Source organism: Elaeis guineensis, chromosome 6 (genome assembly GCF_000442705.2).
Source record: "Elaeis guineensis isolate ETL-2024a chromosome 6, EG11, whole genome shotgun sequence".
NCBI classification, from domain to species: domain Eukaryota; kingdom Viridiplantae; phylum Streptophyta; class Magnoliopsida; order Arecales; family Arecaceae; genus Elaeis; species Elaeis guineensis.
In genome coordinates this window covers 128,744,661-128,760,381 of record NC_025998.2, presented here as the reverse complement: position 1 = coordinate 128,760,381, position 15,721 = coordinate 128,744,661, and the positions used below count along the sequence as shown (strand labels likewise).

The window sequence follows — 15,721 nt, the reverse complement described above, 5'->3', positions numbered from 1 at the left end:
CTACCAAATCCATTTACGCTATGATAAGGAGAAAATTCTGAAGCATTTTCCGGTGGGACTATAATATATCCATTCGATAATTAGCTTGGAAATGGCCAAATAATTAGCTGTCAAAGCCAGCTTGTTTCATTTTTGCCCCATGATAAGGACGGAGGTCAAGCCTCATCAATGTTGGAAAATATGTCAACAGCTGTCTGACCTTACAGGATCAAAGAAATGTTGGAGTAGAGAAGCAACAAAAACAAAAGCCCCTCTGTTGAATAATGTTGAGGAATAATAGTTACACATCGGATAGGTTAAGAATTCTTGAGGAATAATGTCTGAGTTCGCGTGCGAGGAGGTCCTTAAGGATAATAGCCACAAAATTGAATCAAACTGCAAAGAATCCCCATTAAATGCAAAACATAGGATCCAAGATTCAATAAATTAGTCATTGAATCGCAACAATATATTCATAGTTGATCCTGAGTCAACAGCAGCAGTACATAACACCTCCTAAGCTGCCCTCAACTGGGCAGAAGAACCGCAGTATAATTGGCCGGCTGCACCAACTACAAGTTTTCTTTTTTTTGGTGGAGCCATGCCCTTCCCTTAATTTCCCCAGTCACAAGCAAAACATCACACGGTTAGATGTCACAACAAAACAAATGGCCCAATTACCCACTAGCTTTTCTAGATATTCCACTGGCCTCCGAGAGATTTTTATCCTTTCCGCTGTTAAACGACAGCATAACCACCAAAACCACAGTAATCAGCCAATTAGGAAACCAATTTGGTGACTTTACAACAAACATGTATCAAATATACAGAATCACAACTTCCATTAACTTCCTACCACTAGCATCATAGAACAGTAACATCAAATCATACGTATTAATGGTGCTAAATTATAGTCGTGGTCGTAGTGGAACCAGCAACAAAAGCAAAATACATTTTGCTTCCAGATGACAGTCTCTGCTTGCACATGAATCAGAAGCTAGTGTGTGAACTTTAGTTGCCCAGCCATATTGCACCAAGCTACCATCTTCCCAGCACCTGCACCCCTAAATTCTCTATCCAAGGTCACTAAATGGAGATCTTTGTACATGGGAAAATAGGGAGATGAGACTAGAAAAGGAAGAAATCATCACAACCTGCTACAAGCATGATGCTGAAGAAAATCAACAACCAACTCCATGCTACATGGTCAGCCTATCCAGCTGCTTCACATCACAAAACTGATGAAAAGGTCCCAGGATACCTAGTGTTAACAATGCGGTATGGTGGGCACCTGACTTTGGTCTCTAAGCAGCAGGCAGCAGCAGGCCTAAGTCCCTATACTATATTGTTGTTTCTTTGAAGCTCTTTGTCAGCCATATAGCTGTTTCCCTTGGAGAGACCTTTTCAGGACCAAATGGCTTTAAGAGCACTGACAACTCTTCAAATCTTTCCTGCTGTAACAACTGTGCACTGAACTCAAGCAATCCTTCCAGGGCCTCTGCCCGCTGCTGGTATGATGAAGTGTCAAACCTCCGCTGCCTGGATTCTGTTGATCCCCGGCTTGAAACATCCACAGCTGTTGGATTTCGGTCTGACGAATCACTCCCATTTTCTGCTTCTGTCCGAAAGATTTGGATGGTGCATTTATCCTTTGTGATGGTACGGTCACCATAGTGAGGGCTGGCAGAAGAGGAGCCTTGAGCTGATGAGAGTTTATGGATGGAGAACAGGGGATCTTCAGACGAGGCTAATGGGAACTCAGCAATTCTATCTATTCTAGGCGCATTGACGGAAACATCAGGAGAATTCACATGGTGGAGAATACTGATATTACGTCGATGGGGGGTTTCAAATGTAGGCAAAGGAAGAGATGCTCTTCGACTGGGCCAAGAACTTCTATCTGCTGGAGTTTGTGATGGTTTGAGCTGCACCAGAAGCACAACAAACAATTGTGAATGCGTAAGGTGCATGTTCTTTACAACACAGCGATCACATTAATATATACGATTATAAATTCTATAAAATCATGGATGCAAGATAATGACACAGGAATCTCAGTGTTTCAACTGGAAAAAACTTTAGACAGGATAATAGAATTTGCAACACTAATAAAAACAAATAATTAGAAGCCAGGTCAAGAATCCATTCATTGGCAGGAAGTGTTGAACATTTAAGTCACATTTTTTTATAAAGAAATAAGGAAAAATGACCCCAAATTTGCAACAGCAAAGAAGAGTGTTGCTAATATTTCTTAGGGACCTAGCATGCCCATGCTCCACATCAACACAAAGCATAGAATCAGGGGCTCGAGAAAGATGATCTTATATGAGATGAGTGTGCTTAATGGCCCAGCATATAAAGTAAAGAGTGCAATTGAATTATTTGTTTCTTCATTACTTAGAATGCAGGAATTCAAACCAAAAAAAAAAAAAAGTTCCATGGTTTATAGAATTTTATGCATGTATACTGACTATTTATGCATCATTCACATAGATGCATATCATCAAACACAAACTACACAGTTTTATCATATCATTGTTAATTACATTAGCCTATAAGCATAGTTATTTATGATCATACCACATCACGATTTGGTCCAGTATGAAATGCTTTTGGTGGCTCTATTCCCTTCCTTGGAGTTGTGAAGGTTTTGGCAGGAGTATATCTCAGGGTCTTCATGGTGGTAGACTGCTTTGTATTGACTGCCTTGTCGACACCAATCTCTCCAACCTGATTACTACCAACCGATAATTCTTTTATCCTTTGATTCAGATAATTTGGATAATCATTTATGCTTTGTGTAGAACTTTTAGAGTTTTGCTCCGCTGCAGGCTTGTTCTGTTTGAAGATCCTCTCATTGCCAAAAGATTGCCTTCTCTCCTTCTCCTTGCATGCAGAAGCACCTTCGTCATCAGGAAATCTAATTTTCTTTATGTGCTTGCTTGCAGGCTGTTCAAGAAGCATATTGCGAGTAGCGCTAGTCTTTAAATGGACTTGAAGCACATAAGCCTGAAGTTGTGGGTGCCTGAGCAGTTCTGCAGCCTGGTGATAGGATTATAAACATGAGTCGAAATTGTTTGAAAGACATGGAGATAAACATTGTTGTGTTTGTATGGATGTGTATGTGCACAAAAGCAAGCTTTTGTTAGCAACAGTATACAATCCCTGACAGAGTACATACACTTGGCCTGTGTTCTGGGCTCTTGCGCAGCATGCTTTTGATGAGTCCCCTACTGCATGCAGTGAACAAGATCAATCAGAAAGATCCGTCTTATTATAGAACCAGCATAGCTGAAATTAGTTGATGAAATTTGGAAAGAGAAAAAGAATCAGGCTTACAATGGACCAGAATATGTACTCGGTAAAGGCGCCACTATGGACTTGTTAATTTTGTTTATAAGAGCTTGCATATCCTGCTTAAAGCAAAAATACAAAAAAAAAAATCTATCCATTGTCAGGATATAAAACAGAAAGGCCCAAGAATATCATTTCAACTTCACCAGAAGTTTTTCAAACATGAATATGGCATACAATCTGCCTTTTTCAAGAGTTAATTACATATCAGCCAGTTCATGCAAGAATAAAAATATATCAGAGTTTGATGCAAGACTTGGAATAATAACTCAAAATATCTACATCAATAATTATATATTCAACAAATAGGGAACACTTAATTATTTTGCACAAACAGAAAGGATCAGATTGCTAACATTGTGCTCATAAGTCTTAGCTTTCGCAGGCTTACAAGAATTTAATCCATGGAGGGGAAAGTACAATAGACACAAACCGTATAGCAAAAATTATTATATTGCAAGCATATGTAGAATTCCAAAGCATTGTCTTACTGAGACCTGAAATTGCTACCCAAATAAACTACTAACAATTACACATATACCAGCTGCATGGGATTCAAGATAATATTTGCAACAGAAACACAGGAACTGGTACTGCAATTTCAAGGACATGCCTATAATAGAAAACAATCATATTTCAAAATAAAACATAGGGGTCGATGCAACTTACAAAAGCTTTGAATGCAGGCTTAAGAGCAGTCATCTCGTATATACAGCACCCTGGATAAATTGAAAAATTATATAATGAAACTTAAGTAGTCAAAGAAAAATTAAAATGTCAGCCATGTGCCGAACAAAGAATAAATAATTCACCTAGAGACCAGATATCTGACTTAGAGCCATAAGGTATATCAGCAAGAAGCTCTGGGCACATGTAGCTGGGAGTTCCCACAACCTGTATCAGGAGCAAATAACTATCATTAATAAGGCAACCAGATGTATCTTATAGGGCATGTTAATCTAGACAAATTCAGAACCCACTGAGGATGCGAGATCATCAGAGGTCAGCATTTTAGCAAGCCCAAAATCACCTGCAATATTCATCATTTCAGATTATTAAAATTCATAGATGTAGCATTGCTCCAGCATAAAAAGAGTGACTTACCAAGTCGTATGTTCTGATCTTTTGTAAGGAATATATTTGAACACTGGAACAATAGTTTAGCACCATCAGTAAACATCAATTTGCCAATTATAAAGTTTCTGCAAAAAGGAAGCCACTCATGACATGGAATGGTTACTAACCTTTACATCACGGTGAAGAATATGGTTCATGTGCAAGTAATCAAGTGCCATAAGGAGCTGCACAAGCCACTTGCAAAGCTTCTGCACATAGAGGGGTACAAAGAGAGTGAAAAACTAATTTAGAGCATAACACACATGGCCAGAAAGATATAGTGGTATTGTGCTAAAGTAAACAACCTCTTCAGGGAAATATTTTCCACTGGCCTTCTTTATAGCTTCTGCCCTGCACAAGGAAAGGAGATGTTTACAAATTCAGACATAGACTAACAGTATCTGGAATTTGATTGCACCCTGTAAAAAAACTTACATGTCCCCTCCCTCACAATAACCTATTATAATGCACACGTAGCATCCCTGGGAGCAAGAATATAGAAAAGAGTTTTAGGAGATATGCCTCAGTGTCCAGTGATGATAAATGTTGATGCAAGAAGATATGAGATACGCCACAAATGGAAACTATAATTCGCATCAGCAGATCTTATGGAAAGAAGAGCTTCACGGACCTTCTCGACCCAGGAATCTTTGTATTCCACAATAAATGGGCTCCTCACTTGAGCAATAAGCTCCATCTGCACAAGCAAAGAAGATTAAAAAATTAAGTTTAAAACAGAATAAATACAGTATTATTACAAAAAATTGGCATTTTAATAATGCATCTCCACTACATCATGTACATAAAAAAAACATATTTTTCCATGGAACTGCTAAATAATCCAAAAAGGGTCATAAATGACATTGGAATTATTTATGGTAACCAACTTTCTGAGGACTGAGCAATCATGATTGCATTCTTTTTTCAAAATCATAATATCTACGTATGCTTCAACTCCAGATTACTTTTGTCTTATCAAAAAAAAAAATAAAAAATTTATGATTCATTTAAATAAACTAAGATTTTGGTCGAAAACATTAAGGTGAAAATAACAACATGACCAGGGGCAGAGAACAAACTTAGGAAAGAAGAAGTTCAACTGATCAACCTAAAGGGCATTGCAATAATTATGATATAATATTATGAGATATTAATTCATATTGTCGGTTAAGCAAAGATGCTTACTTCTTGGTGAGCAGACCTGCGGCACCTATCAGTCTGGCGGGCAAGCCGGATCTTCTTCAGGACATACCTGCAACAGATAACGGGAAAGAGAAAGAAGCTCAAAAGATAGGACAAAAAAAAAAAATAATAAGACCAGAAAAAGATGGAGTTTGGCTGCTGGCTTCCTCACCTCTTTTTCTCAACCTTATGCCTCACCAGAAGAGCTGAACCGAATGCTCCTTTTCCTATCTGCTCCAAAACCTCATACTGATCCATTTTGGGGCCTGTAGGTTGCCCACGGTTTTTCCGATAAAATCGGCTCCCCTAAACCTTCCAAGAAATTAATGTTAGTTGTTTTCCCAAAGTTACAGATGAAATCATAAAGAAATCCACAAAATGCACAAGAAATGACAAATAATAATCTCGAAGACAACCTACTCCCCGAAAAAGAGGGAAATCGTCGTCAAAAAGAAGTTTTCTGGAAAAAATGTGGTTCACATTCGAAATGCATCCCACAAACACATCAGTTTTTTAAGAGAAAACCTAATAAAATACCCACGACATGGATTATCCAAAGCCAAATCTCACCATCGAAGCACCACCAAAATCCCAACATTATCCAATAAAAGATCCCAAAAATAGAAGAAAAAACAGCGCAAATCCACTCACATTACATTAACAAAAAAAAAAAAAAAAGGAAATCGAGAAACCGAGAACAGCTAAAACAGTGAGAACATCGATCAGGACGAAGAGAAATACCTGGATCTCTAGATTCTTTCAAGTTAAAGAGATCTCACTACTAATAATACAAGAAGAAGACTACCGAATCAAGCAAGAAAACTCGAAGGAGACAACGACAGAGCCGGAGGTCGAGCTCCCTCTCCTTCCTCCCCCATCATCACAGTTTTATAGAGAGAGAGCAAATGAGAACGAGATAAGGGAGTGGGGGGCGGCAAAGGCCAAAAAGGAGGAGATGATTATGGATTTCAAAGTCTTCTGTTTTTAAAAACAAAAGAAACCGAAGCAGCCTCGGAAGACGAGAGAGAGAGAGAGAGTGGGGCAGTGTTGGTGGTGGGGAGGTGAGAAGGGAAGGGGGAGAGTAATGGTTTCTTTCGTTTTAAATTTTTGTTTGCTTGGACTTATTTGAACTAATAAAATATTATAATAATAATAATAATAATAATAATAGGGTCTACATGGTAAATAGTATATATGGCATACACGTCGCTCTCAATCCTCGTGTGGGGTTGTAGTTTGTAATTTTCTTTTTTTGAGTAATTCCTATTTTTTAATGATTAATCCACTTCTCCGTCGACTCCGTTATTTTTTTGTTTTGGGTAAAACGTGGACTCCGTTTGGTGCCCTTCTTTGTTTGTTTATTTTGTAGTAAAGCAGTCGAAAAAAAAAATGTACCAAAAAAAAAGCAGCTGAAAAGAAAGCTTTGCAAAACAAACGCAGCTGATTTTATTAATAAAACTCTGGTAAGCTTTCTTTCTTTTGCAAAACAAATGTTTTGCCCATGAATTTTATAAAGTTGAGCCTATAGTTTAAACTGTGATTTTATGTAAAGCATTGTTTATTGTTTGCTTTGAGGATAATTTACGCTGATTTCCCAATCACTGAGTGAAGATATGGATGGGTATGTCACTGCAGAAAGGGCGAATATTTTGAGATTTTCTATATTGTTGTAAGAAAAAGTTGGAGGTGTTAAAAATAAATATTTTTCATATGTTACAAAATTTAGTCACATAAAATAAATCAAAGCATAAATTTTTCATATAATTTATGATTAAGATTTATCTAGCATTTAGCTCGTGTGTTTGTGAATCATACGCAATTATTCAGTTTATTGTTTAGATTGATTTTATTGTCTTATAAAATTTTGTTGAGGAGAAGTGAAGAAAATTTATTATGACAATGCACTATTAAAAAATACTCAAATTCTTTATATATCATAGCAATAAACAACAGCTTAAAATACTAAAAGACCTTGCATATTATTGTAAGTTTTAATTACTTCTTTATTGTGATGACTATTGTTTCCCTTAAGCACATTAATATATCAAACTTAAATCACACATGTATAAATTTACTTGTTTCGATGATGAGTGATATTAGTATAGCAAAAAAGTCTTACTTAAAAAAGACAAGCATACAAATCGCTTAGAACTTGTTGATTATTTAGTTATTAATTCATACAAAATATAACTAAATAAAAATTTAATAATATAGAAAAATAATTTATTTAATTACAATAAATATTTAACAAAAATAGCTTAATTATAGATTTTTTTAAAAAAATAATTATACAAATTTAGGTGTTTTTAACCATAAATCTGTAGGGACATATGTGAAAAATATATTTAATCCTAAATCAACAGTAGATTATGTAAAATTTGAATATTTATAAAAATTTAAAAAATTTAAATAATTATTTTTGATTAATTTTTTAAATAAAATTTTAATTATTATAAATATATTAGAGCAAATCCATTACAAGATCAATATGAAATTAGAGATAATTCGATATGAGTTCATTTAAGTTTATCATGAGTTAATTGTTAGTAATTAAATTTTTAATATTTATAGATAGATATAAATAAATTTATATTTTAAAAAAAATAAAATTATTTTTATAAAAAATTAAGTTTTGGGACAAATCAGTCGTCAATTGTCCAGCCAATCAGCTGCTGAAAAGCTGCTAAATCTCGCAATAAATGACCATTCAAACACAGCAAAAACTGGAAAAGGCTGTAGACGCCGTAGTTTGTCGTCAAAAATTCAAAAAGCCCGGCTGCAGGACCCACACTTTAACTTTACCTTTCCCATTTCCCCATCGGTATCAACTTTCAAATGTACGTCGGTAAATTGATGGAACACCTCACAAACCAGTACAGACAGGAAATTACCGTTCCCCGTCTCCGAGGTAACTCCACCGGTTTTATCGTAATAATAACTCCTATTTCAGGATGTGCCGTCAATCAGGAGGGCCCCACCTGAATGGACGGTGGATGATTAGCGTAGGACAGCTCTCGATGGAAGAACCAACCGGGGGCCGTTCGGATCTCTGGGCCCGCTTCGCATCCTAGGATGCTCCCACCCTGTCCCTTCTGACGTCTCCGAGACCTTCCGTTGTGTCGGCAGTTCCACCCTAACGTCTTCAATTAAAGATATAATTTTCCAATCTTATAGTTGTGTACGTAAGTATACGGATTGAGTTTTTTTTGGTACAGGTAGAAAGTTTTTATTCGTATCATATTTAATTAACGCAGAAGCAGTTAGAGTGGGGACCTCAAACATAATGCTTGTAGTAGAATTATAAGGTGATAGTTGTTATTTGACATTTACATAGATTGTTGTTTCCTAAAATTTATTTTACACCGTAATTCAAAGCTGATACTAGTTATACATAATAATCCCATCCTATTATAATATCATTGGACAGGACGGTACGAGAGGTGAAATGCTTGGTATAATGCGAGACTGCGCACTAGTTTGCTGCATCCAGTATAATACGGAATGAATCTATACAGCAAATTGAGTTTACATAATACTTCTTATCATATTGGTATGCAAGTTAATTCTATCTATAAAAATTATTATTTTCAATACTTATTACCATATTGTTGTATAAGTTAATACTATCTGATACATTCTAAAATGAATCATCCATCATGATACTAATGATCCAGTGATAGTTCGGCATGTGTTCTTAATAGAGGATGATGGAGTGACTATCCGATCGCTGCCATCTGATCTTTTACTGTCATATTAGAGGAGTTCCAAATCTTTCTGTTCTCACAGCGACAAACGGCCTAGTCACTTGCTCTTTAACTCTCTCCTCCACCAAACAAGAACGTGATCTCAGCAACCTCGAGATGTATGTGCCGTTATTCCTTGATAGTCAGAGCACATCTCTAAAGCTATTATCCTTTGACAGGCAACGCATGTCTCCAAAAGTGATAGGTATCGCCTTCACCTATAAAATCTTTTCTTCAGAACCCACCAGATAAGTGAACACCTACCTTGCAAAAGAAGACTGACCTTGCATGCTTTATCTCAAAAACAGACCGCATATTTATTGGAATCAGCTCTTCTATAGAACTCTGAGTCCACCATTCTCCACCTTCTATACATCATTCTTTGCTTCTCATTCTCCATTTTTCATTACCAGCTTTTTACTCTTCATACTCGGCACTACCTTTACTCTTTATCCACTACATAGATCTTCTTTGTTTGTTTTCGTGAGAGATTGATTTAGGCATCAAAGAACCCCCAACATGAGATTTTTTTTTGTTTTTGGTGATTTTGCAGGATCAATCCGAGGGATCAATCGAGGATCTGGCATTAAGACCCAGCTCCGAAAATCTTGACTAGTTGTCCTGCGATTACCATTCTTTTTTTGACTTTTGTTTAATGGCTTAAACCAGCTCGACTCCTTGACGACAACACTGTCTATAAAATATATTATTTTTATAATTACAATAATTAATAAAATATGTTATAAAGCAATGCACCTTTATGTTTGAAAACCCATCATTACTATTTGTTTTTAAGGATAAACTAATAGTTGATGTATCCATGAGTATGGTCCGTTAATAAGTGACTCTATAAGACTCATTCTACTAGATGCAAAGCCAATTAAAAATCCACACATCGATTGATTGTTCATTAATTAATATTTATGATGGATCATAATTGACTATTAGATGAAAAGAAGACAATCAAAATCTATAAAATATTTTGCTTATTGTAGAATGGTCTATCTAATATTTTTTTTTTTATTGTAAAAGAGTGAATGTTGTTGCCTAGCCGTTTGATCTACCCACGCGTTGCCGTGTGCGTAGTCGCTGATGAGAACACGCTTTTCGTGAGGTTCACGTAATCGGGACGAGTCCTATGTCTCCGGGTGCCAGAGCTTGCTGGTTCTTTTCTCGTTTCCCCTCCTACTCTTCCACCACCTTTACAACTAAGGATTGACAGGAGTACAGTGACCACTGGCCTTTTTTTCCCATGGGAATAACATGAGAGCGTAAAAGAAGGATAAGCATGCAGGACATGCGTTAATTACATGCAGCAGCACCGATAGCTACATACGTGGTCGTCATTGGAGTAGTTGTGGCTTTTTTATTGTCTCCATGCACGGACAAGGCACAGCTCATGTGATGCATCCTATCCTTCGTGATAAAGCTTGCTAGACTCATATACAATGCCCATGAGGGTTATGTGCTTTCGTCAACTACTATCTTGGCATGGCTCGCCTGACCCATCTCGAGGACTACCATTATCATATTGGTTAAGTTCTAATGGATTAGTGTTCATATATTAAAGTCTTTAAGGATAAAGAAGTACAATTTACTTGAGGACTCCACCTATTAGTTTAGTCAAGTTTTAATGCGTTAGCCTGTGTATATATCGTCACATTATCTTGAATAAGAAGACAATCTTATTGATAACACTCACATGATTGTGCGCACATATATATGCTCTTTATATCCAGCATTTTAAAACTTTTGTGAATAGTTTTTAAACATAGATTTTCTTTTCTTAAAAAAATGGCAGCAGGTGTTTAAGATGCACTTGATCTAATTTAATGGCATCAGTAGTACGTCAGATGTTGGCAACCGCAAATAATAGAACGTCGTCCATTCCATGCACACCCATCTTTTGTGATATTGATGAGAGCAAAGAATTCATAAGTTTAGCAGGAGAAAGGATGGAGGGGGGCCAGCCATGTTTCAGTTAACTGAATCCTACGTTAGTGTAGGTTGGGGTTGCCATGATTAATAATTGCCTCCATGTACTCTGAGAACGGAATCTTTTCTGGTATTCAAAAAATATCGTATGATACTATATACATATTGATATGTTCATAAAAAAAATAATAATTATATACTGTTTATTTAAATTATTTAAATATCATTGAGGTTTATTTTTTTTTTTTTAGTATTTTAATGCATGCGTGTAGCACGTGCGATCATTCATCTTTTGATGGATATTTTCGAAATATGCACAGCATTATACAGTACTTTTTTCCGTTCCGTCTAAATAAAATCGAAACTTAAATGCAGGAGACCACCAAAATATTATTGCAGTTATTGTATAATCCTAAAGCCATGATCATTTATATCGTGGTTGGTGGAGGCCGCACGTAAAGCAAAGGAATCGGTGATGATCTTTGACCAAAAGATTTCGTTGTTTGAGAACTGAATGACGAGCTGCACATAAGACAATCTAGGCAAGATTGATTGCCGACAGGCCAATTTCTTAGGTTAGCGCGTAATCTAGTTTTTGGGAGAATAGATCAAGCTAAATCAAGCCCAAGTTAAAAATTTTCAAGCTGGGGTTAATTCAAGAAATTGTTCAAGCCACTATTATTGTGAAATCCCCAGCAAAAAGAGCCGGTTTGATAAAACCACATGAATTATTAGGGTTGTGAGACTGTCTTCCAAATTCTTAAAGGCTGAATTTTGAAAATATCGCTCATAATTTCTTGACGGTTGTTGGTTGTATCATATACAACAATATACCACAACGAAAACTGTAACAATCCAAGAACTTATCTAAAAAGATCATTTGAGTAGGTGTTATTTAAGTTCCTTAGTTCTATATAGATATCCAAGATTGACTTGATGTATAGTTTATATAGAACCACACGTACCTTTGCACAGATTGTGATATACTCCTTACCTTAAGCCCTAACATCCTTATCAAGTTGAGAGTCCAAATCTATTTAAATTCAATCTCAACCAGCACAATTAGCTCATAGTTTGCGGTATTTCCTAATTCATGTAGGCTATAGTCTGGGTCCATTTTGATAACATCTTTAACAATTTAGAATCTCATCCAAAAAAATTAATAAAAAATATTTCTCTTGGATTTTATGATTCTATATGGATATTCAAGATCTACCTAACATAATTTTTCTAGGACATTAAAACATGCCCAATAGATACATTTCAATAGGGAATTGAGATTTGTGACAACCACGCACCACCACTCTACTAATCAAACAAAAATTTTGAAGTTCGGTTTTCTATAAGTAATGCATAACCAAATCTCAAGCATTTGACATGATCCCCCTATTCCAACCTTGGCCTGTGAAAGCTCTTTCTAAACTTCTCATTCATTCTTTCTCTCATATTTAATCATTTATGTTAAACAGTATTGTTAGATAATGACAATATCATAGTGCATCCATAATTAACTACCATGGTAGCTGTACTGACTGCCACAAGGCTTCAAAGGCCATTGTCTGTAACTCCAAAAGATACTGAAGAGATCAAGAGTGATAACATCAATCTTGTTGTTTACCTTGTTTCCAAAAGAAACCCTAAAGATGTTGCATCCGCCGCACCAAAAGTTGGTGTGATGTCGGAATCACAGGGTCCCTCCATCATAGTGATCACTTAACTTGAATTTAGCTGTGCAGCTGCTTTTAAACTTGTGATCAGACCATCGGATCTTGATCGAATGGTTGGGCGACCAATCCACAGTACATTAACCATAGCATGTACTGTAGCCGTCCTCTTATCTAAGGACGATGGAATGTGAGTCCACAGAAGTGAACGGCTATGCTGTCCCTATCAGAGTATTACAACCAAGATCCAAGGGGGTCTGGCCAATTGCAGTGGTCCAGAATCCTAGACCTTCAGTGGTCCCAATGGATCAGGTGATCAGATTAGGACAAGATAAGTGAAGGGGTAATAGACAGGAAAATTAATCTTAAAATCATTGGTTGCTGGTCTGATAGGTCTAAACCTGACCCACATTACAGATCATCAGGAACAGGGTATGGGACCCAAGTCAGATATCAAATTAAGATGCAGATCATGCAAATGGACCATGGATTTTTTTAATCCTGTGAGCACAAAAAATTCCCATAAGTTGATTTGCATTAATTGTGGAAATTGGTGTGATAGATGAGAATTGTTGAATGATGAGTTTTTGAGTCAATAAAAAGTGAATTTAATAAACTTTTCGTGTGCAGAAAAGGAGTTCTAAGGACTAGCGGAAAAAAAAAAGGTTCCAAGGTACTTTTCATTGAATTCAACATTGTTATATTTGAACTGATCCAATTAAACCTAACAAAATTAGTTCAAACTCTTAAGTTTAACATGGCTAGAATTCATAGGTTGCTTGAACGTAACCCAATTTGATTTATCAAATGAGTGCATTGGACTTGGTTTTAGTTTTCAATCTATTGATAATGCAAGTCAGATCCAGGTCAAATCAGACCTGGATCAACACTAACCCACTTGAAGCCCTAACTAAAAAATAGAAAGGTTAAATATATGTACCTTAACTTCTATCTTATATGAATAAAGATGTTAGATTTATTCATGTAGCCCTTATTTACTCCAAAAAAAAAAAAAAATCTCTTTATTATTAACAATCTATAAGGACTGAAGTTTTGCATACTAATACATTTCACTAACATTTTAAAGTTCCAAATGACACATTAGAATTATTTATAAATAAAATAAAGATTGGCGATATCAAAATAGTTTTATCAAACTTCGGTTCTGATGGTGGAATGTAGTGTGCCCTGTATTTGAAATGCATTGTATGATTATTTTACAAACTGTCAAACTTGCTTGGATTCCATAATCCTACTAACTTACAAGGCAACATTGAATTAAGTTAATTCAGCAATAAAAATGAATAAAAATAAAAAGAGCAACATGGATGACTGACTGTTTAGAATAAAAATGGATTGTCTCCAGAAACCTGTCAAACCTGGGTCAGGATCCAATGATGCAGCCAATGACTCGGTCAATTTTGTCTCTGTTGAGACATCGGATAAAATAACTCGGTCGGTTTTTAAGTTTCCAAATCCAAAGTGCAAACCTGAAAGCAGAGATCCAATTGTTGTTCCAACTTAGCCTAAATAGTTGTCAAAGATTGTATGCTGCAGAAGGTTGGAATCACTTCAGCTCTAAGAAAATTAGTAACTTAGGTTCATCTTACCATCTCGCTTGACATCTGATGGGAAATTTACTAATCAAATCTTGTAGATTTCCAATCACACCACTATTTCTTGTAATCCAACTTTTCCTGTGGACCCTAATTTACTCAACTGAGTAAGAACTGACAATTTTATACGTTTATATAAGACTTAAGCAAGATTTTAAATTCTATGGAACGAAGCTATCCTAATTTTTTTATGATTACCACCACCCTACCATGTCCCGACATTGGAGATACAAAATATCTTAAGACATACCGATCGAGGGATAGTCCAATCTTGACACTTGGAATGGCATCCCATCTTGATGTCCCACCGAATGTCCCATCAGGACTTAAGTCCATGGGTTTAAGTATAGCAAGCTTTGAAGCCATATACGGGATATTTGATCAACAATATCTCAGTATGCTATTCTTGTTTTGCATTCAATCATCATTGCGTAGGAAACGTTAACAATCATTATGAGCGTGAATCGGGGGCTCGTCCTAATGGTCACAGCCCTTTATTTAGCACCCCTAAATTTTGGTTTCCCGAATGGTATATTGCTAATAAATTAAACTTAGGTAATCATAATTTGGATGAGTCACTTTTCTCCAAAAAGTAGCCGTAACAAATGCAATAAATGGGAGAAGATTGATGGGGAATTACGTGGATCGTGTTGGGAGTTCTGATGCAGATCATGGTGTCTCCTGTCTCTGGACTTCTGCCTTTTTCTCGGGCGTTCCCTGATTTAATCTGTGCTGAAATGATGAGATGAATTTATTATAAAATTTCTACTTTACACAGAAAATAAAATAATTGGGAGCAAGAGATGAACAAGAAGTTTCCATCTACCCGTGTGTCTGGCAGTTGCCTGTATGGCTGCCTCAGGATTCTTCTCACCAACCGCCCGTGTTTCATCTTATTAGCACATTTAAACCAAGATGCCGTATAAAGGGGGGCAACGATTTGGATATTAAACAAGGACAATACTAGCTAATGATGGTACGGTATCTCGCAACTGTCAGGGAATAGATAAGGCCTGAAGCACGAGTACACTGCAAGTCTACAACCAGACCACAAGCCTGTGAAACTACCGACACGAGATGTGGATCTCCATCTGGGAAACATTACATCAGTTTCTGACTATCTTGTCTGTAA

General features: G+C 36.3%; 1 protein-coding gene across 3 annotated transcripts; it reads right to left on the bottom strand.

The window, feature by feature from the left end:
* Positions 1–414: 414 nt before the first annotated feature.
* Positions 415–6,695, bottom strand: LOC105046594 (serine/threonine-protein kinase Nek2). Of its 3 annotated transcripts, none has more exons than XM_010925237.4 (15): positions 6,373–6,695; positions 5,804–5,937; positions 5,635–5,701; positions 5,081–5,146; positions 4,885–4,931; positions 4,755–4,800; positions 4,578–4,658; positions 4,438–4,480; positions 4,314–4,363; positions 4,146–4,227; positions 4,003–4,052; positions 3,319–3,392; positions 3,161–3,212; positions 2,560–3,021; positions 415–1,904 (listed from the first exon to the last, which is right to left on the bottom strand). In XM_010925237.4, the coding sequence occupies exons 2-15, from the start codon at positions 5,887–5,889 to the stop codon at positions 1,320–1,322; spliced, it is 1,791 nt and encodes a 596-aa protein (XP_010923539.2). In that variant the 5' UTR covers positions 5,890–5,937; positions 6,373–6,695; the 3' UTR covers positions 415–1,319. The 3 variants fall into 3 exon arrangements, with proteins under 3 accessions (XP_010923539.2, XP_073115922.1, XP_019706580.2); XM_073259821.1 differs by having other exon boundaries at positions 6,437–6,695; XM_019851021.3 differs by having other exon boundaries at positions 416–1,904; positions 5,804–5,943.
* Between the last annotated feature and the right edge of the window lie 9,026 nt (positions 6,696–15,721).

Bases quoted from the DNA above. Each gene is read 5' to 3' on its own strand.
- LOC105046594 (XM_010925237.4), bottom strand. From the start codon at position 5,889: ATGGATCAGTATGAGGTTTTGGAGCAGATAGGAAAAGGAGCATTCGGT. The intron at 4,932-5,080 runs GTCCGTGAAGCT...TCTTGCTCCCAG, and splicing joins AAGATTCCTGGGTCGAGAAG to GGATGCTACGTGTGCATTAT. The intron at 3,213-3,318 runs GTAAGCCTGATT...CACTGCATGCAG, and splicing joins AGTACATATTCTGGTCCATT to TAGGGGACTCATCAAAAGCA.